The sequence below is a fragment of the Neolamprologus brichardi genome, chromosome 20 (genome assembly GCF_056152115.1).
Source record: "Neolamprologus brichardi isolate AB-2024 chromosome 20, ASM5615211v1, whole genome shotgun sequence".
In the NCBI taxonomy this organism is placed as follows: Eukaryota; Metazoa; Chordata; class Actinopteri; order Cichliformes; family Cichlidae; genus Neolamprologus; species Neolamprologus brichardi.
Window position 1 is genome coordinate 26142198 of NC_142123.1, and position 21138 is coordinate 26163335.

Sequence of the window (21138 nt, forward strand, 5' to 3'; positions counted from 1 at the left end):
TTTCATGGTATGGGAATAGCCTCGGGTGACTACTTTTCATGCACCACACAAAGTCTAGAAAGATGCTTTTCGCTGGCTTAACACCTGCTAAAAATGTTGTCACTACCAGGTGGAAACGCCATGTGCTAGTTGAATTGAATGAGACCCCCTCCGGCCCAATCTCTTTCTCTCCATCTGTTTATTTCTTTGATACTCTCAAGTTTAATTCTTCTTCTTCTTGATCTGATTCCCATGTTTGTTTGTTTTTTGTTTAATATGCCCTTATTTACCAACCTTTATTCCTGAAAACATCTGACTGTCTAAACCTCCTGAAAATCATGCATCTTAAAACTACGCCTCACATCAACAAGTTATGACAATCCAAACATTGCCATCCTTTTCATCTACGAGACCAGAAATTTCTTTCTAACTTGACAATATTTCAGCGGCACAAACGCAGCCAGCAGAGGGCATCGTTACGTTTAGAAACGTTACGTTTAATATTTGTCATTTTACACATTACAAGTAAATTGGGTTTAAATGTATTTCTAAGGGGGGAATCGTATTCTTCTAGTCAGAGTTGTCTCTCTCCAATATTATCAGTCTTAAAACTGTCAGTCTGGCTTATTATCTGTACACTGCAGGAAATGTTAGTTCTGCCTATTATTTCTGCACAAATCTAGTTTTTTTTTCTTGAAGATGTTGAGTGAAATTAATTATCAGCTTTGAATTCGACAGATAGATTCCTTCCTTAGCTCCCTCTCTCAAATGTCTTTTCGTTCTTTCCCATCTCCATGCTTTGCAATTAAACCAATAAACACAGCCTACTATATTCAAACTACAGCAATAAAAAGAATACATAGTAAAGTATAGCCTATGCCGCTCTGGAAAATGTGAGCAATTGGAACGTTTGAGATGCCTTCAAAGACTGTTGAAAAATACAAATTCACTCGCTGAACAACTATGTATGCTTAGGCCTGGACAGCATTACTGGAGCTTTAATAGTATACAAGATGGGTGTCACCAACTTCAGTGTCCTGCTACCACGTGTCAAATCAGAATTCATAATCACCTTTGGCCTGAATTGAGCTCTTCTTTCCTTACAGTATTATTTTTTCTACACCGACTTTTCATCCTGCCTCTGCCTCTGCCACCGAAGAAACCGGGCTTTTCCTGGAATGAAAGAGCTGGTAAAACATTTGGCAATACATTTGAATTTTTATGAAGATACCGTGGCTCGTGATAGACGAGAGCCCGAGTTTCGGTTTGCACGTAAAGGCAGCATCTTTTAACCGCCCACACTGTTGCCGAACAGGAGCTGCGAAGAAGCAGCAGCCGGAGCGACAGACTGTGGGCTAAGTTTGTCCGCCCTGGCTTCCCATCACGAGTCTACGGGTCTTTGTTTCTGTGATGAACAAGTACCTCCGCTTTCGCTTAAAATTCACACCCAAAGTAGAGGCGTTAGAAACGGTCAAGTGCGCTCGTGACATTTTGGATAGTTTGTAGCACAGACAGAGAAACAGGAAAGGAGAGAGGGAGGGAGAAGTGCGAGCGACTCCAAAGTTGACACTTCGCTGTCATGTTTGGTACTTGTTGAATAGGCTGTGTACAAACACAACACTGCAGTGTGTACGTGGGCGGCGGCGTGCTGGGAACAGGTAGGGCTGCTGTTATTTTACTTTGTTTTGCAAGTGGCCTTCAAATTATGTTTACATTACATTCTAACCTTTAGTTAATGGCAACAGTAGCGTTGCTCCTGGTAGCCATTGATCTCAGCTAGTTAGTGAGTAATCAGCTCTGTGGGCGAATATTAGTGGGTTAATATCTGTTCAGTATGTTTATTACCAAATGTTTTATTTGAGGTTCGAGTTCCCTATGGTTGTCTAGCGTGGAAACTCATTGCTTCTTAATTTTACTGTATGTTAATTAAGAAACAATTTCTTTCTGTTGCCAGAGTCTTCTGTATCACCATGAGGCTTTAAGGGCACAGGGAGGACAGTGATGGCAGAGCTGGAGATTGACCAGTCCAACCTTCCACGTGTCCAAGAAGGTAGGCTTATACACTCCCACACAGACCCAACTTTAGCAGCTATAGAAAGTTCAAGAGAAAAGTGGTTTGTGGTATGTGCTGGAGAAAAGCTTTGTGTGTGTGCGTGTTTAGCCTCTATACATGCAGGTTAGAGATCATGGGCACTTACTGAGCTACAGACATGGAGCCCATAAGAGTTTTTATTGACACTCTAGCTAAGAGCAGACTTGTCTACCCTTCTGTTTGAGAGAGAATGAGAGCGACCACTTTGTATCCTCTCATTTTTGTGTTATGACTAACTTAAATCAGTGCTCTGTATCTACATCGGATAAGAAGTGTCTTGTCGTGTGTTGTGGCTGATGCAGCAGACAGTGCAGATTTAAGTGCTGTGCTGTATGGTAACAGGAATAAAGCTGGTACCAAATTGTCTGTTAGGAAAGCTAAAAAACTCTAGTCTGTTTATTGCAGTCAAATTGAATTGCTTTGTATGAAGTCACGAGAAAAAAAATAAACACACAGGGATCTGATGATATTTCAATCAAGTTTAATAATTATTCAAATGTACTAAGCATCTAAAAAGAACTGATCATCTTTTATGAATCACTATCTAACAAAGGAAACCTGCGCATCATTAACGCTGTTCAAACAACTGAAGTATGAGCAGGGGTTTTCCCCTGCAACAGGTTGGTCTGGCCTTTCACCAAAGGAAAATCACCAGGACAAAAATATTTTTAACCAGCATTTTCTAAGTAGGGGTTAGTTTGCCCAATCTTAAAAACAAAACCATTTTTGATTATTGCACGGCCAGAAATAACAAGCAAATGCAAGCATTATAAAAGGTAACAAAACCTCTTTGTCCAAGCTTTATTTGAACCAGTCATTTTTATGTGCGCAGTCAATCCCCCAAAAGGCTGAGCCTGGAAAAAACTTGATGAGGGTCCATGCACATGTCCAGCCAGCTTTAGGTTTATTAAGCTGGTTTCCCGTGTAGAGTTTGGGACAGCAACCATACAGGAAAGACTAAAGCCAGGTAAAATAAGGCTGGAGTACAAAGTTGTTGTGTACAAAGGTTCATGTTGCATTGCTTTACAGAGATTGATCTCATGAGTGACAGAACTGGCATGCTGGATGCAGATAAGAGCAAAGAATGAGATAGCTGGGATATGTGAATCCATGGGAAAGAAAGGGGAATTCAGCTCAGATGAAGGTGCTCTGCAAAATACTCACAATTATGTGCTTGTGTTTTTTAGCTTAAGCCCTAATGGTATAAAACATCTGCTTGTGCATTGTTAGTTAGAGATCGATGCTGTCTGCGTACAGTGGTTGTCTCTCCACGCGTGTTCATTAAAATCATCGTTTGACCTAACCCTCCTGGATCAGTATTGTTTCTGTGTCCCTTCTCAATATTTGAACCCGCAACAGTATAAATGGTGGGACAAAATTGAGCTTATTCATTGTTTGTCTTTGTTGTGTTGTAGCTGTCAGTCTACAACAATACATTTCAGCCCTTCTACAAACAGCTTTCTGCAAAATAGTTAAAAAGGAAATCAGTGCATTATAATCGTTGTTGAGGTAGGATATATTCCTGTAACAAGCCATACCTACTCTATTCAGATCAAGTATTTTCTCTGCAGTACTTCCAAGCACTTTGCAACTGGTTCTCTAATGTGTGCCTTTCTCTTGTTTTGTATATATTACTCCTGTTTGCTATTTATTCCTGTTGTCCACTATTTAATTTTTATTCCGACACAGTTGATGCGGAGCACCAACAATTTTGTTGTGCATGTACAGCGACAATAAAGGGCTATTCTATTCTATTCTATTCTATTCTATTCTATTAAACTGGTAACAAAGTGTATAAATTGTCAGTTGAGCATATTCTTATTTGTAGTAACAGTAATATATGATAGCAAATATAAAGCTCAAGATCCGAACTGGGTCAACAGCCTGATCTGAATTTATCTTCAGAGTCATTTTAAGCTATAGATTGAAAATTATTCAGCACAATACATTTGAAATGTTGTAAACAAATATGAATTTATTGTCTAGCATATTCAGTATAGTTAGAGAAGCGTGTATGTATGGAAAGCAGAAATGTGTATTGGCAAGAATATGGTGATACTATGCGTACCACGATACAAGCATAAATATATTTTAAACATGCCAATGTGGGTATTAAATATGAGCAGAAAGAAAAAAGCTAAGCAACGCCACAATATTGTCTCGGTGTTATTAAGATGCAGCGCTAAATTGATTTTTATCTGCTTGCATGTAAGTGTGGAAACATTCACAGGTTAGGAACTTGTAAGCTGTCGCCTCAGTGAAGACTCATTCTTTGGCATGTCCAAGCTAATGAATGGGATAGAAGTAGGTCTGCGAGTCTTTTTATCAAGGGAGATAATTCAGCACTCCACTCTTGTTTCCACACACAAAGGGCACACTGTGCAGCTTAGCATTTTCATGCTTTATTGAGCAGGGGCCAGTGCACAAACAAAGCCAGTAATAGCACCTATAAACTTGTCAATGAGGCAATTGCAGTATGTAAATCATCTGTCTGGTCACTGATTTTTTTTTTCTTTATCCATTATCTTTTTTACCAGACAGACATTTTCTCTTTTTAGCTCTGCGATGGTTTACTTTGTGTTCTTTTGTGGATGCATATGCTTCCTCTTTCCTAAGAGCCAAAATTTCCCTTGTCCCTTTCCACCTTCACTTTCCTCACCATTTAAGAGCCCTGGCAAAGTCAGCTTTCTTTGTTTCCACTGTACCCCTTATCAGTTCCTGTTTTTTTCCCTCCTCTCCTGCTCCTGATATAGCCTGATGTGCTGAGGGAATGCAGCTCCCAGAGGAATTCCCCCCCCACCTCCCCCTCATTCCTAATTTCACTCTCACCAACTGACCCAGAGTCCCAATACCCCTCACCTCTCTTTGTTCTCCCTGACAAACTGGTCCAGTTCAGGAGTTATTTGGCCCAGTACGCTGCATTTATAGCACAACACAAAGATCTGTGGGATGGTCAGGCACTTCGTGGTGGAATCTTGTGCAGAAAAAGCAGTGAGGAGGAGAGCAGAACAGTCCAGAGAGGAAGGGAGCGAGAGGAGAGAGCATGTGGGCGGTCGGTGGGGGATTTTGGCTGAAAATAGAACCCTTGTCATTTCTCCTTTAGCCGGTTTCTTTGTTTGGCAGGCATTTGCAACTGCTGCTATCCAAGTAGCTGTGAAGATGAAAGTGAAATATCTCTGTCAGTGTTTGAGCGGCTGTTCCTGCGCCCTGGATCATAGACATGATCTGCATAATTTAGTTTTGGAAGATTGGCTGTTAGTGCGCTAATAAAAACACAGTCACCTATGTGTTTCTGTATTATGAGTGAAGGTTGCAGTTGAAAAAAATGCATTTAAATGTATGGAAAACAGACTTTTCCATACGACTGTCTAGCCGTGGTAGGTTCTTGCTTAAAAATTGGATATTACAAAAGTCAAACTAGTGGGAAGCTCTGTGCTATACAGTGATGCTGACTCAGGCTTTTTTTGTTTATTTTCTTGCTTTTTTTACATTATGTTTTTGCTTTGTACTCTTTCTCACTCTCAGTAGATCTTATCCTTGTTTTTTTCAAACGTAGCATTAATTTTTTTTCCCTGCTGGATCTTTGATTCACTATCCTCTTAGAAAACAGACACAACCCTATTAAGGACCTTCATTAAGAAGCTTACAGTTGGATTGCCTGAAGTCACACTGAGCATATGTTTTTTTGGGGGGGATTGGTGGCTCTAAGTGTCTCACACCTTGTTTCACAAAACCTGTTTAGAAGTAACAATTGTGAAATCTCTGTTTCCAACCCCTATAGCAGTGCTGTGGAAAAACAAGTTCGCCCACAATGCAGACACACCCACATGCACATCCATGCTCATGCCAGAGAAGACTGTCATTTCTTTCATTTTCCCCTCATTTTCCGCTTTTCTCTTCTTTCTTCGTTGGATTCGAAGAGTAAATTGTTTGGACTTGTGATTTTGTACCGTCGGATAAAATCAATCCTTCGACTTAAACCCTCCTCACCGGCAGACTGGACCCATAAGGGCAGGTTAGAGATCCATTTAGCGGATAGTCTCTTAAGCTCAGCGACAGGTGTAAGTGGTAATGCATGTCTGTTATGGTAAAACTCTCAGTGTAGGCTTGTAGGGTCGTTCGTGTTGTAAAGAGGCTCCCTTTGGGGCTTTGTGCTGTCTGGGTGATTTTCATGGCCTGTGACAGTTGAGCCTCTCTAGATTGAAACCTACTCCTCAGAGACTTCTTCTTAGCAGTATTTTTTTTAGCAGTGTTTCAGGCATTTGGGTCGTGTTTTTTTTTTTTTTTTTTTTTACTGTCCTATTTTCAAACAAGGAAGAGCCTTTGATTGTTCATAAAACTTTGGATACAATTGTGTTTTGTATAAATGAAGAAAATTGTTATAAGCATTATAGGATTAGGCGTTAGTGGTCAAGATAAAGTTCAACAAAATGCGAGAGGAATGCATATTTAGATAGGTATGAGTTAGATATGAATGAATGTCTTGAAACATTCTTCAAGCATGGAATGGATCAAACACCTGATGTTATATTTGTATTCACCTGCTGTCCTGCAATCCTAATATATCCCTATTAGAATGAATGTCGACGCCACCAATTTGTTGTCGTCATCAGTATTACCATCTAATACATCTCCAGATAGTAAGTACATTTCAGAGATCTTTGTCTGCCTTTTATTTAAAACTTTTTTTTTGGGTAAATGTGTACTTCATTTGTCTATACACCTTTAATAATAACACGCTGCTCTCCATTAAGCATCCTCAAGCAAGTGGCAACCTGACCCCTGAACAATCCAGTGCAGTTTAATACAACAGCCCTGGCACAAATTATTTTTTTTTAATACTCGCTCATATTGATCATTTTGTGTTGACAGTTATGTGCTTATTTTGAGGCTGTGGTTAAAGGTAACATTTTCCTGGACATCTGTCACTTATTCAACTTATGGTCACTTATGGTCACTTATTCAACTTATGGTCACAGCTGCCTGGGTACAGGCTTTACCAATCTGTCACAGGGCTAGAAGGAAGAGCATTAGAAGTCCTCTCAGTCTAAAACCTACAAGCATCAGAAATTGAGTAGCTTTAATAGTATGTAAGCTCATGCTGGTGTACCCAATTGTCCAAGCAGTATATATCACTACTAGGTTTTCCTGAAAGTTTAGAAATATTATCTGTCTATATATCCTAAAAAAGGCTAAAATAAAAAAAAAACCAAAACAACCCAACAATATCAATGTAAAATGTGTTACAGCCCGCATATAAATTTTAAGCTTTCACAAGCTAATCAGGTTATCTTAAACAACTGAAAGCATGTGTGCAACATTTGTGGAGCCATTGTCTCCACAGCCGTTACACAGCCCGCTGTGTTGGGCTCAGTGGATGGATTAGCAGAAGGACAGGTGTTTTTAATTGGCCCAGTCTCTGGCTCAGCATGAAAGGTTTTCAGCAGTGAGCTAAATCTCCTCTTAGACACTGTCCTCTGTCGTTCCTTTGCTATTTAGAAGCCTCCATTGTACGAAAAGGCAATTCTCTGGGTTCCCTGATGAAAATCTATTAGGTAGCTAAGCGGTTTTGGCGGGGTCACTGTAAGCTGTGTGTGTGGAGAATTGGAAGAGTTGGAGAAACATCTAAGCCACAATGCTGCTGTCTGTGTTTATTTTCTCCTGAGTAACGTTTGAGTTTGTTTGACAGATCTTTAAACACAGATAAAAAGCTACTGTGCCTCATTAAGGACTACTGTAAGCACTTGATATATTTATAGTTTAGAATAACAATTGTATAATTATTTCTTATGTTCTTGAGTCTATGTTAAAGTGCTAGTCTTTGCAGTTTGTTTGGTTTTAAATGTGCAAGGGTGAGAGTTCACTAATGACATGAAACTGATATGTTTTATTGCCATATCTAGCAGCAGGTGGCCAGACTATTGGATCACAGGATATGAAAGACTTGTGGCTTGATATGGAGTACCAGACAGAGTTGGAATACAGCAAGCTTGTAGTTAAAGCCTTTGGATTTATGACAGCCTTACAGCTTTCATTCGACACACTGTACATTTGTACCATCTGCAATAACTTAAATGTTTGCAGGCAGCTGCTCTTAAACTTTGTATATTCATTTGGTAGGCATAGTGAGCACATAAGTGAAAGAAAAGCATGCATCTAGGTATCTCTTAGCATCCTTTTAACAATGAGCGAATGACTATGTGTGTTGTACTGCTGTTACTGTTAAAAGCTGCTCACACACACATGTGTAGCACATGAGCATTGCTTAGGACGGTGGAGCTGCTATTTTGCTCTAAAAGTCTGACTGCTAATTTTGGGCACTTGAATCTTTCTCTGAAATGCTGCTACCCTGCTATAAACATTTTATAAGATCCTTTCATGTATTTAACAGTGATGCCAGAGTGGTGGACGGTTGCTTTTTTCCAGTTTAAAGGGACACTCCTCTGCTTTTGTCTGTGTCGTGTAAACATCCATCATAACACACAGTACTTGTATCCTATTGTTTCCCTTTGGACAGACTGTTGGACCAAAAGCAGCACAGTTCATCCAAAGGCTTAGCTTTTGTTTTTCGATGGAGCCATTGACATCCATTCCTGACTGCTGTCGGTTTTCTGTTGTTTTAGTAATCGTCAGCCTCTGAGAACTCCTCACTTTATTAAACACTTGTATCCCACCCCTTCATTCATTTGTGAGCACTTTGTAACTGTTTGTAAATGTTGCTGTTGTCTATTGTTTCAGTGTGCCAGTGTTTTGCTGTGCTGGAGGATGGAGCGCTGGCACACAACCTGCAAGAGCAGGAGAGTAAGTACAAAGTTAAGCAGCTATTTGACAGCTGCATACTGTGCAAGCGTCTACTAACTTCTATTATGTGAGCTGCACTCCATTCTGTCTCAGTGAACCACCACTGGATGTTGGGTTTATCTTTTCCTGAAGTATTCACAACCACAGTGTTATGCTGCAGACTTGCCAAGGACTTTAGAATTGCACTGGTGTGCCAAATAATGCAAATCCAAAACAACAGCTCCCTCGAGTATTTTAATTACGCAATCAAAATTTTATGAACACTTTTCAATAACTGTCAACTCTCTGAACTGTTAACAAAACCGCACTAAAACCATCTTTATAAAGGTAAAAACGTATGGCATTGCTGTTGGATTGGTTTGCGTTAGATTGGATTTTATTGCAAAAACTTATATGAAATTGACACAAAGAGATTGAAAAGATTATATAACAACCAGATGTATTTGTACTACATAACATATGTATTTCCATGAAAGCCTTTTTGGTTGCTGCTGTGGTGTCTCTGTACATCTTTGTAAAAAAAAAAAAAAAAAAAAAAGCCATACAATTTGGTATGTATTTTTAAGATTCCTCAAAAGTGTCATCACTGAAGAGCTGGCATGCAGCAAACCATGTTTCAGATAATCAAAACATTCATAATGATTTAAAATGAAAACAGATTTAAAGTTCAAATGCAATATAGTAAATATTAATTCATATGTAATAGATCAAATACGGTCCCTTTTGATACTTGCATTGCACGTTACCTTACTATCTCCCCTTTTCTCTGCCTTGCACTTACAGTTGAGCAATACTATACCACCAACATTCTGAAGAACCAGCTTGTGCAGAATGACATCCGTGTAGCCAAGAAGCTGCAGGATGAAGAGGAGGAGCAGCAGGCCCAGCAGAGTGCCCTTCAGAGACAGGCCTCCAGACAACTGTAGGTGACTCCTCAAAGCACACTCCTGCAATAACCACACTGTGCTACATGCAACCCTTACGCTACTGCATGTAAATTTATTGCACAAATTTGTGTCTTCTTTTACTTTGCTGCATGTTATGTTGATTATTGTATCCATAAATCACAAATATGAGAAGTAATTTTCTTCTGCGACTGCTTTATAGAGAGGAGCAGGACTTTGAGTACGCCCGTGTGATTCAGGAAGAACTCCAGAGATGTGCTGAGGAGGCTCAGAGGAGGGAGCTGGATGATGAGGTGAGCTTTTACTCACATCTCTTTGCTTACATAGCATATTTTATTACCAACCTGTGCATAATTTTTTTTTTTTTTTAAAAAAGCAATGTGTATTTAATCTTCTTTTACAGTACCCAACATTCAAAAAAAATGAATTTACCTTTATGGGGATAAGAAGAGTCAGGTTGGACCCCTTTGAAATGAGATGATGCATACATCTCAAAGGGTTTACCCAAATATAGGAACTTTATCATAACCTTAAATGGGTTATTTACCTTAGCACTCATGCTCGCTATAGTCTAGGTTAACTGGGGAGCTTAACCATGAGCTGTCATGCATTTAACCAAATAGGGAGAAACCTGTTATGTTTGGTAACTTTGAACATATTTGATTTAAAAAAAAAATTCTTATCTTTAGCTCAGTTGACTTTGATGGAAAGTGTACTAGTGTTATAATACTACATGGCTGGTAAGCTCATCTTACTATAATATACAAAATCTCTCTCTGTCTTTCTGCATGTTCATTTTTTGTGTGTGTGTGACCGCCAACACCTCCCTAGATGATCAGGAGAGCATCCAAACTTGGCACACAGGTACATCTTAGGCCCATGAAGGTTCTTATCTATATCAGATATTGTGATGTTGTAACTAGCAACGGGATAAAATAATCTGTTTTCAGCATTACTGCCCCTATAACACTTTATGAAAGTATTTTATCATTTTTATGATAGTTTTCATGACAGTAGTATCTCATTTATATCCATCAATTTTCAGTTATATTTATCCTGATGTCATCATAATATATTACCTGGCAGCGACCTGCTAATGTTCGAAAAGGACCTGCTTTTTTACCTGTTTTCTGTTATTTCAGTTTCAAAATAATTACATCTCATTCATATACATAAAAGCTGAATTATACATGATCTATCGTGTCTTCATGTTGCCTAGTAATCAATCAGCAGTAGGCTAAAATTACCCTTTTTTGCATTTATGCACCTTCAACGCCTTATAATATCATCATTTTAATGTCACAGCGCACACAGGTCAAACAATACAGTAGCATGAGCATGCACTTGTATTTTAAATGTATTTCTTAATGTGTATCTCTTTCTTGTGCAAATCTATAGTTTTAAAGTCAAATCAAGTTCAAACCACTATAGACTATTCTAGAAGATATAGACGTGCTCCTTGAATGAAAGATGTGCAAAGTAGAAAATCAGTTTTCCTCTACCAGCCACTCATTTTTGTCATTTTTAATTTAAAAGCTTCATGGTATTAACTCCGAACTAAACGGTTCCCCTGATAATAAGATAAAAAACCTTGACAGCAAACTTTGCAAAGTAAAATATTGTGAGGGATTTGTTCCTGAAAGAGGCACAAATCCTTTCCCATGGGCATCAAGTTGCTGGCAGTAACCAGAGCAGAACAGGATACTGTATGAACAAGTTTACCTTCAGCACAAAGTAATACTTGGAGGGATACTCGTTTCTCGTCTGTCCTTGGAAGTATGAGCATTTCTTTCTTTTGTTAAAAGGGATAGCACAAATATATTTTTTTAACTTTTTTTGTATGATATGCATACAAACTTACAAAACAATGTGAAAATAATCAGGTGAAAAGTAAGGAAAAATCATTTTTTATAGGATTTAGTGACGGTAAAAGGTAAATTAATACCACTGGCGTTCCCCTTTAAAGTCAGTGAAATCACACACAGCACAGGGACTCATAGGCATTTATGGCACTTAGGATGTATTTATATATCATTTAATTATTCGCCTGTTACAGGGAGTATCATATGGCTCATTCTGCTCACACTTAGGACTAACTGAGTAAATAATGAATCCCACTGGCAGCAAAGTGCTGCTCTGGGCCTCGGGTGTATCCATCGCTCCAAGAGAGGGCTTTAAAAGCACGGTCAGCTGTTTAGCACAGTCGTTCAAGCGATGATGGCTCAAGCAGTTTCACCGGTGCTTAGCTCCAGACATGGACCAGCAGGTGCTTTATCCAGAATGCATTCATATGTGCGCATTTAGTCATGCAAAACTTGCACACTCTCGTATTCTCAATTTTGTTGTTTAATATTTTAATCTCTAAACAGATCATTTAGATTCTAATAAGCTCTATTACAGAATGATGGCTTGAATGTTTAGCCCCATTAGCACTCAAGCTCTATGTATAGGAATATTACTTCTGACTGAAAATATTTCAACAGAAATTTATTGCTATGAAACTTTGTACTTACGTTTATGATCTTGGGAAAAAGAAACCTATGACATCAGCAATCTCCTGATCATTTCGTTAGCGTTGCCATGAAATGAACAACTAACAACTAACTAATACTATGATCAGGTTCATTTCCTTAGTTTATCAACTGATATTTGCAAAACTAGTGCCATGTCTATTATCCATAGCTGCACTTTGCTTTTAGTGCTTATTAGTTTAACAAATTATGTATATTGTGACGTGTCGATGTGAACTCAATAGCATGATGACATTATCATTTAGCTGAATCACTATTTGACCTGAGTATAGCCTCAAAGATGTACAAGGTGTATCTGTTCATAAAATACAGTATTATGCAAAAGGCTCGACCCCTCCCTCATTTCTTTACATTTTTCTGGGAAATAGATGCTGCAATTTAACATGTGCGAGCATATTTTTGAAATGCAGTGTATAAGGCAAAAACAGATTTTGTGCAGTTTTAAGAAGCTTAAAAGTCAGTTTTTGGTATGACCACCTTTTCTTCAACACATCCTTAACTCTCTTAGGCAGGCTTTCTTATAATTTCTGTAATTAGTCTTCAGGAATAGTTCTCCATTGAAGGACATTAAAAGCCCTTCTTTGTTGTTGGCTTCCTGTTGTTCCGTTTTCTGCCACAATGTTTTAATAATGTTGAGATCTGGGTTCTGAGACGCTATTGTCTGTTTCTCAATCTAGCTATGCTTTTATGCACTGTGATTGGCATCAGTGTCATGATTAAAAAATAATAATAATAAAGCTATTCCCAATCAGATGCTTTCCAGATGGTGTTGCATGCTGGATCAAAAACGAACAGTAATTTTCTGCATTCATAATTACATCAAAACTCTAACCATGACAGCGCATCCACTGTGTTTTAGACACTGTAGACACTCACTGTTATCCTTCTGTCCTGATCTCCTGTAGAACCAAAATATTAAGATTTGGTTTATCTCTCCATAGGACTTCCTGCCACTCATTCTTGTGTAATTTGGCATTCTTAAGCCTTTTCCCTTTCTTTATGAATGGCTTTTTGACAGCCACGCTTCCACTGAGACCATTTCTAGGTGGCCTCAGTGAACAGTACACGGATCAACTGAAGGGCCATGCATCAAAGTCATGCGTCAGGTCTTTGCTGGATTTTTTTTCCCCCTATTTCTTGAAGACATGTCTTTCAGCTTTTCAGATCAAAGTAGCAGATGTGTAACTTCTCTTGTCTCCACTTTAGTTTTCTCAGTGTGTTTTTTTTTTAAGGACACTTTGCACACCATCCCAAGATACTCCTTGCCCTTGGTAATCAGTACAAAAATATTATTTTATGCTGTCAAACTTTGTTATCTTTGACATTTGTTTTATTATGCTAACAAAATGGCAACAGTTGATGTGTTTTTGTGGCAGGCTGCTAGTAACAAAGTGCCTAAAGATTCAAATTAAAATAAGCTCTTTATTCCTCCCTTCACTTTGGTCTCTTTTTTATGCTTCAGTGATTTACAAGTAAATGTTAAATGGCTTAACAAACAAAAAACATTCCTCTGAAATTGCTCGTGTGACGTTTGTCTCCTTAGACACAAGCTATAAAAGAAATCAGCCGTGGCTCAAGATGCTTACACGGTGCTGTACATCTAGTTTTAATATAAACAAACATGAGCATGACCATCTGGTTCCAAATCCAAGTTTGCAATATAAATATAATGCTTGGATAGCTGTTTTTAAATGTATCTATCTCCTGTTTATGGTAGGGAAGTGAACCTCTACAGAGCTGTAAATACAAAAACAATTCATCTTGCAGCCAAAACATGGTTGTCCAACCAGATGGTTCTCATCAATCACCACTCCCACGGTGTTTGAATGTTCACACACAAGGCAAATCCTGCCCCCCTCAATGATGCTGTCTTGATGCATTTTGTATAACTTGCTTTACCAAAAAGAAATTCATCTGATTCTTTGAATAACATGAATGGTGTCGCTGAGAAACGAGAAGTCTATTGTGCTGGAAAAAGTCATCGACTCAGCCATGAAAACTCTCCAGCTGGCCTGGTTGTCTGTTTCACATGGCTACTACAGCAAAATATTTTCTCTACATGGCAGTTTCCTTTTTGGAGAAGGCTGTGTATAAAAGCTCCTTGTTTGGAGGGTGTGAGGTCATAGAGGGCTGTAAAATTCCTTGATCATTAGTAAAGGGGTTGGGTTTGAACTCTGTGGTTTACACTTTACATTAAATGTAAACCCTAGTTTACTTTTTTGGCTCTGCAGTATTTTCTTTTTATGAGTGTTGACGTGGGGATCAAATGATGAACTATTAGCGCACACGTTAGCTTACCTTCTATAATGACGGGGAGATCAGAGGTGTTGATTAAATATTTGCCTCCCTGTAGATCGTGTCTTTAATTAAGGAACAGAAGGCATCAGGCTGTGCACTTTTAAATGCCAGATCCCTGTGGCACTGCACGCCTAACCTGCCATGGCAAGCTGCTGATTGTCTGCTGATGCTGGCAAAGTGGCTCACACAAATGTCCTGATTGCAAGGCAAAAGCAGCTGTGCTTGCTTTTACTTATGATTTATGTTGTAAATGCTGCCCACAGAGGGAAATCTCATAGAATTCACTGGTTGAATTTTGATGATTTATTGGTAGCACAAAAAAGTAGCACTGAGATACATTGAAGCTGGACTGTAGAGACACAAAGCTGCTCTGGTAAGACCAGACAATCGCCTGTGACAGTGTTACTTCAAGTGGAGCAGTGGCATTGATCTGCTTCTGCTGTAAAAGTTTACTTTTTCTTAATTTTTTCTTACAGGTTCTATTCAGTCAGAGTTCTAAATCCTGTGGTGTCACTGGCCACCCAGAACAGAATTAGTTAAATGACCGCTATTAAGATGTCACATCACCTCACAGCAGTATCAAATCCCCCAACATAACTCTGCATGTCCAGTGTAGAAAGATTCCTGTCTTCATGTAAAAATGTGGTCTAAGGTTGTGGTCCATTTTGGTTGTTACCTCACCAATGAGAGCAAATCTAAAGGAGCTGCGCGAGTTTAAAGAGTGGTGTGAGGTTTAAACCGACGAAGGAATATCTGGAGCCCAAGACAGCTATCTGCTACATTATGAACAAAAGCAAAATCATCCATATGGGATATATTAATTCATGGATAAGATTTTCCTTCATTGTCAAATTGCAGCTGTTGATTTTATCTATGTTACATTGCCCTCTGTTGGTGGAAAAGGGTACAATGTACGTGGAGCCTCATTCTTGCAGTTATGTTGACTCATACTTCCACATCAGTGTAGTTCATTCTTTTAATCGGGGAAGCTCAATTATTTTGTTTTTTGTTTTATAATTTAGTCTTTTATTTGCTCTTGTTTTTTGTTTTTTTTTACTATGTCATACACTAAAAGATTCTGTCATTCTTCACATTATTTTATAGAAATGCCTTACATGTTGTTGGTGAATCTTGTTGAAAACTAAACTGGAAAATAGAAAAATATCTTTGATTAAGTGCTTATTTGATGGAAGAGATCATTTTATCTGCTGAAAGTCATATTTGTGTACACACTGGCCTTGTTTCCACAGGAAATTGCCAAACGGTTGCAAGAAGAGGAAGAGGAGAGTATCAGGAGACGAAGTAGAGGGTCAGGGAGCCATAGTGAAGGTAAAGCTTTATTGTATATAGTTATGAAGGTTATTTAGAAATGTTCACATTGTTTAAATAAAATGTTTTGGGGTTTTTGGATATTTTTAGAATTTGCAGAAGGCTTTGTTATACTTCCATAGGACACAACCTGTCATTATTTAGCTTCTTACTAAACATTCTTGGCTCTGCTTGTGATCATTACTGCAGCTGTATTTAAATCACTCACCACAGATACTACAAGGCCATGAACAAAAACGTGTCATGTTTTTTGTTCTAACTTGCTCTCATGTTTGTTTTGATATTGTCTTTAACGCATGGAATTACATTTTCAGCATTTGCAGGGCTCATTCTTGTATGTAAATGCATGGAAATATGTCAGTTATATTTCATCCATTTATACTAATTGTAGATGCAGCTGTTTGTATTGCTGTGTTACCTCATCATTAATAATAATCACTAACAGACTCACCCACCCACCCTTTTTTTGTTTGCATGTTTGGCAATACCAAAGGCAGCACGAGTGACCCTGCACTGCTATCCCTACAACAGCACACACACAATAGCGTTTGTCAGGGGGAGGAGCAGTACCCTAGCACCACCACCAGGTGGCGATCCTCTACTTCTCACTCAGACATAACTGGGCCTCAGACTAACTCCCCAAGGGGGTTAGCAGCCCAGAAAAATACAACTTCATGGTCAAATCAAGGACACCCCAATTCCATTAGGCAAATTAGGAGTGAATTGAGAGAGCCTTTGAGTGAAAATTCAGATGACTCGGACACAGTTTTCTCTGAACAGCTCTCTGTCTGGTCCCAGAGGCTGAATGAAAGATTCAACACTGCACCTGCTCGACAGCGGGCATCTTTACATCAGCCACAAGAGAGAAATTACAGAAGAGTTTACTCTCGTAGAACATTCTCAGACGAGTTCAGGGAGGAGAGAGAAGAGTGGGACGAGGACTTTTATGAAAATGGTGATCTGAATGAAAGAAGGCCTAGGAATCAGGATAAAGAGAGGAAGTACAGAGATGAGTATGATATTAGAGGTCAGGATACAGGCTCTCAGTTCGTCGAGTTTAGAGAAAAGCGATGCAGTCACAGTGAATCTGTTCGGCTGCATGACAGGGATAGACACAGCAACAGAGACTTTGCAAAGACCTGGAGCTACAAGGACAGCCCTGACAAACACGTCCGTTTTCGAGATGATAAGAGGAGCTCTCGCAGGGAGCAGAGTGAAAGCAGCCAAGTGTGGAAGATGCTGGCCCGTGTCCTCAAAGAGAGGGGTGTGCCTGTGAAGCTTGGTGGCAATGGGGCGCCACTGCAAATAAGGCCTCAAAGCAGAGACAGCCAGGTGTTTCATGGGAGTGAGGTCTCCTGCGGCGACTCCCAACCACATCAGAGAGCCTTCCACAGAGCTGCTTCCACGAGGCACAGTTTCCATGGAGATATTAGGGAGAGAAAGAGATTGTCATACCGAGAGAACAGTGGGAGAGATCACAGAGAAGACCGAGACAGGCATCATGATAATGGAGAGATTTATGAGATTAGGAGAAGAGACTCAGACCTTGCTAAAAGAGAAAGACAAGGCAGTAGAAGGTGGAGTAACAATGATGAGAGGGGAGAGAGGAATGTAAATAATTACAGAGTCAGGAGGGTAGCAAGCGAGCGGAGGCATTTACACAGGACCGCAGAAGAAAGCTTAAGCTCAGAGGAGGAGCAAGACGTGGAGAGGAGAGTAAATGTACCCCGCCGAAGAGCCCCAGGGCGTAGCCAAAGTCTCAGCACCAGCAGCAGGGCTTCAACCAGGGATAGGTCAAGGCGCACAGCAGCAGGTAACACTTAGACCTGCAGCCAACTCTAATCTGCAGAGGGAAAGCTTCCAGCATGGTGCTGTCCCTCTCTGTGTACATCTGCTCCTCTCATCTTCCCTTAATCATCCCCTTATCTGGACTTGGGCTTTAGTGGTGTCTTGATTCCTTACTGAAGTGGGACGTTTCCCTGTTTCATATCTACAAAATCAGTGGTCTAAAATAGTATTTCCTTTGTACTTTAATTCTCTACTTTTTCTTCTTCTAATTCTTTTTTTTTTTCTTTTCATCTTGAGGGTTGTAAGATAATTAATTCCAGGGAGTTGCTTTCATTTTGCATCTTTTCACCTTGTGCTGTCATTTCAAATGTCATTGTAAATAACCTTTCCCAGACTCTTTCGGTAAACTTGAATGATTAATGGGTGATGTTTTTTTTAACAAATCATGTGCTCATCATCATCACAGTTGCTCAATTTTGAATTTGAAATGTCAAACTTCATCTTTAGGAGCACCACTTCAACCAGAGCTGAGTGAAACTAATCTGAGCCTGGGGGAGCTGCAGCAGGTTTTAGAAGATGAAGAACTGGCCCTCAAGCTACAGGAGGAAGAGGAAAAGCTGTTTAGGAGGGTAACTGATCCAAGAATTTAACATGAAACACTGTAGTTTAGAAGGTTAGCAGAAAAACAGAAGTTTGGTTTGTTGATCTGAACATTTAATTTCTGTTTCCTCACAGAACTCTCAGCCTTCTCAACGCTGTCCTAATCCAGACGGGGACTTCAGAGTAGCACAAGTGGCACAGGATGAGGTGGAATGATAAACTGACATGTCATCAGTATCCATTTATTTAACATCCAACTGATTAGTAAGATCATGCCTTTTTCTTTGTGTAGGAAATTGCACGATTCATGCAGAAAGAAGAAATTAAATCAAAGCGTAGATCTCGTGAGCTGGAAGGGCCTGAGTCTTGGCGTGAGCATAGGGCGATGATAAATCATCATGACAGACGAGCTGCAAGAGAGAGACAGGTTTGTTTGAACATGTGGTTAGGAATTCAAGACAAAGACAAACATATACACAGCCTTGTTATGCATATGTGTGAAAGGGCTTTATTGGGTGTTTCTGTCAGCAGAGTTTTTAAACAAGCTGAGAAACCTCTTTGTTCATTTCAGGTCCAACGAGAGAGACTTGACTCAGAGGGACTTCCTTCCCCGACTGAGGACTGCTCTCCAGAGAACCTTCCGCCAAGTCCCACCACCACTACACCGTAATTAACAAGTTAAATCTCTTAATTAATGCTGTATGTCTGATATTTCAAAAATATGGTGACTTACAGCTGCTACATTTATAGATCAGCCCAGCAGATTAGAAACATTGCAGAGGAATTGGATCCAACCTTCCAGGCGAGGAGGCAAGGCACAATGAGCCTCCAAATGGGACGAATGGGTATTTGAACTGAACTGAAATAAAACCACTGTTGAAACTGTTGAAACAATAACTTGACAGTTCCTTTTCCTCCATTGTAGGTCCAGCTACTCAGCCCCTTCCTGTGCCACAGTCAGGTCTAAATGAAATGCTTGAGGAGCCTACATTTATTCCGCCAACAAAGCGTCAAACAGACAAATCAGGACGAAGTAAATCCAAAGAGAAGAAGGAGAACTGCAAGCAACAGTGATCTCCAACACTGTGTTCTGCTGTAGGCCATACACCGTTTCTTTTATAACACTTAATCAGTTCAGCTAGAGTTCTCATTGCTTTTTATTTTAGGGTTAAAACTGACACGAATAGCATTCACTCAGCTGCCCCTACTAGCACTTTTTTTTAGAGCAGTGGAATAAGGAGACTTTTTAAATTCTTGATTAAGTGATTAAAGACAACATTTTAAAATCCTGGCTTTTATAAATGCTAAAGGGAAATGTTGGGTTTGTTATTGTATTGTATTTTATATGTAGTTAACCAGTATACTGTCAGCTGGATCTCTCAGTCCTCCCCAAGTTGTGCCTACACTTTATTTACATTACAAATACACTAAACCATCCAAGTAGACTTCTATGTTCTGCCACCTAGTATATAACTTCGTCCCATTGTCTAAATCAGAATCAGAATACTTTAATAATAAAAGAAATTAAAGAAATTATGTCTAAACTAGGTATAATGTGGGTAAAATAATTATTTGAACCCATGGTGAATTTGTAAGTTTGCTCACTTATGAAGATATGAACAGTTAATAATTTTTATGGTAATTTTATTTTAATGGAGTGAAACAAAATATTAACAAAAATCCAGAAAAAACACATTATATAAAAGTTATAAAATGCTTTGCAACTTGAAGCTTCAGTTCCCTCCACAGGCTGGATTGAGGTCTGGAGACTTGTTAGGCCACACCATGACTTTAATATGCTTCTTCTTTAACCACCCCTTTGTTGCCTTGGCGATATGTTTTGAGTGCTTGTCAAATTGGTAGATCCATTCACAACCCCTCTTCAGTGTTCTGGCTGAGGGAAAAAGGTTCTCATCCAAAACCTTCACAGTACTTGGCCCTGTCCATTTCCCTGTTATTGCAGTCAAGTTGTCTGTACTTTTAGCAGGAAAACAGCCCCAAAGCATAATATTTACACCTCCATACTTGTTGTAAGTATGGTGTTCTTTGGATCACACTCAGTTTCTTTACCTCCAAACACAGTAGGTCAAGTTGATGCCAAAGAATTAGATTTTGGCTTCATCTGACCGTAGCGCTTTCTCCCATGCCATTTTTTTTATTCCACTTCTGAATAGTCGCACAACTGTTTTTACCTTCTCACTAAGCTTCTTGCTGATAGTCTTGTAGTCCATTCCAGCCTTGTGTTAGGTCTACAGTCTGGTCAGTAACTTCCTCTGACAGCTCTTTGGTCTTGTCCATGGTGGTGAAAACTTTTAAATTGATTCTGTGGACAGGTTTGCTTTATACACATCAGATTGCCAGTATCTGTAATTGATTGACGGATTGTAATTGCCTGTATGTGCGTGGATATAGGCAATCTGTGGGAGCCAGAATTCTGGACTGGTTGTAGAGGATCAACCGATCCTCTGTATTTTTGGTTGAGATTCTGTCGCTCTCCATTAAAATGAAGCTACCATAAAAATTAGAGACTGTTAACTTCCTCTTAAGTGAGTAAATGTACAAATTCAGCAGGCGATCAAATAATTATTTCCTCCACTCTATTTCTTGGGGGAATCACCAAAAGCATGTGAACGTTAATCTTTACAAAGAAATAGTGACAAGGTAATCTTGCTTCAAAGCAGTTCTTGTCATGTTTGCTGTTATCTAACGACAATCAAACTAACTTTGTTTACTTTTTATAGATGGAAATCCCAGAAGTTGTAAAACTGGATCACATTAACATAGTGGTAGTGAAAGAAGTCAAAATTAAATGTAA

At 39.3% G+C, this 21138-nt stretch overlaps 1 protein-coding gene across 5 annotated transcripts; it reads left to right on the plus strand.

The window, feature by feature from the left end:
- The first annotated feature begins 1106 nt into the window (after positions 1–1106).
- On the plus strand, positions 1107–20844 carry ccdc187 (coiled-coil domain containing 187). Of its 5 annotated transcripts, XM_087833897.1 has the most exons (14): positions 5749–6086; positions 6647–6711; positions 8810–8872; positions 9656–9794; positions 9980–10070; positions 10609–10641; positions 15857–15935; positions 16429–17748; positions 18231–18352; positions 18459–18530; positions 18616–18750; positions 18895–18989; positions 19074–19168; positions 19249–20844. In XM_087833897.1, exons 1-14 carry the CDS (start codon positions 5749–5751, stop codon positions 19395–19397), a joined length of 2796 nt encoding a protein of 931 aa, XP_087690023.1. In that variant the 3' UTR covers positions 19398–20844. The 5 variants fall into 5 exon arrangements, with proteins under 5 accessions (XP_087690021.1, XP_087690020.1, XP_087690022.1 ...); XM_087833895.1 differs by lacking the exons at positions 5749–6086; positions 6647–6711; positions 16429–17748 and adding exons at positions 1107–1169; positions 1934–2029 and having other exon boundaries at positions 19059–19168; XM_087833894.1 differs by lacking the exons at positions 5749–6086; positions 6647–6711; positions 16429–17748 and adding exons at positions 1294–1637; positions 1934–2029 and having other exon boundaries at positions 19059–19168.
- Positions 20845–21138: the final 294 nt, after the last annotated feature.

What these genes read in the sequence shown, in the direction of transcription:
- ccdc187 (XM_087833898.1), top strand. Translation starts at nt 5,749, where the DNA reads ATGTTTTTTTGGGGGGGATTGGTGGCTCTAAGTGTCTCACACCTTGTT. An exon ending in AGTCCCACCACCACTACACC is followed by an intron (nt 18,990 to 19,073) that starts GTAATTAACAAG and finishes CTACATTTATAG; the next exon opens with ATCAGCCCAGCAGATTAGAA. An exon ending in CCTCCAAATGGGACGAATGG is followed by an intron (nt 19,169 to 19,248) that starts GTATTTGAACTG and finishes CCTCCATTGTAG; the next exon opens with GTCCAGCTACTCAGCCCCTT.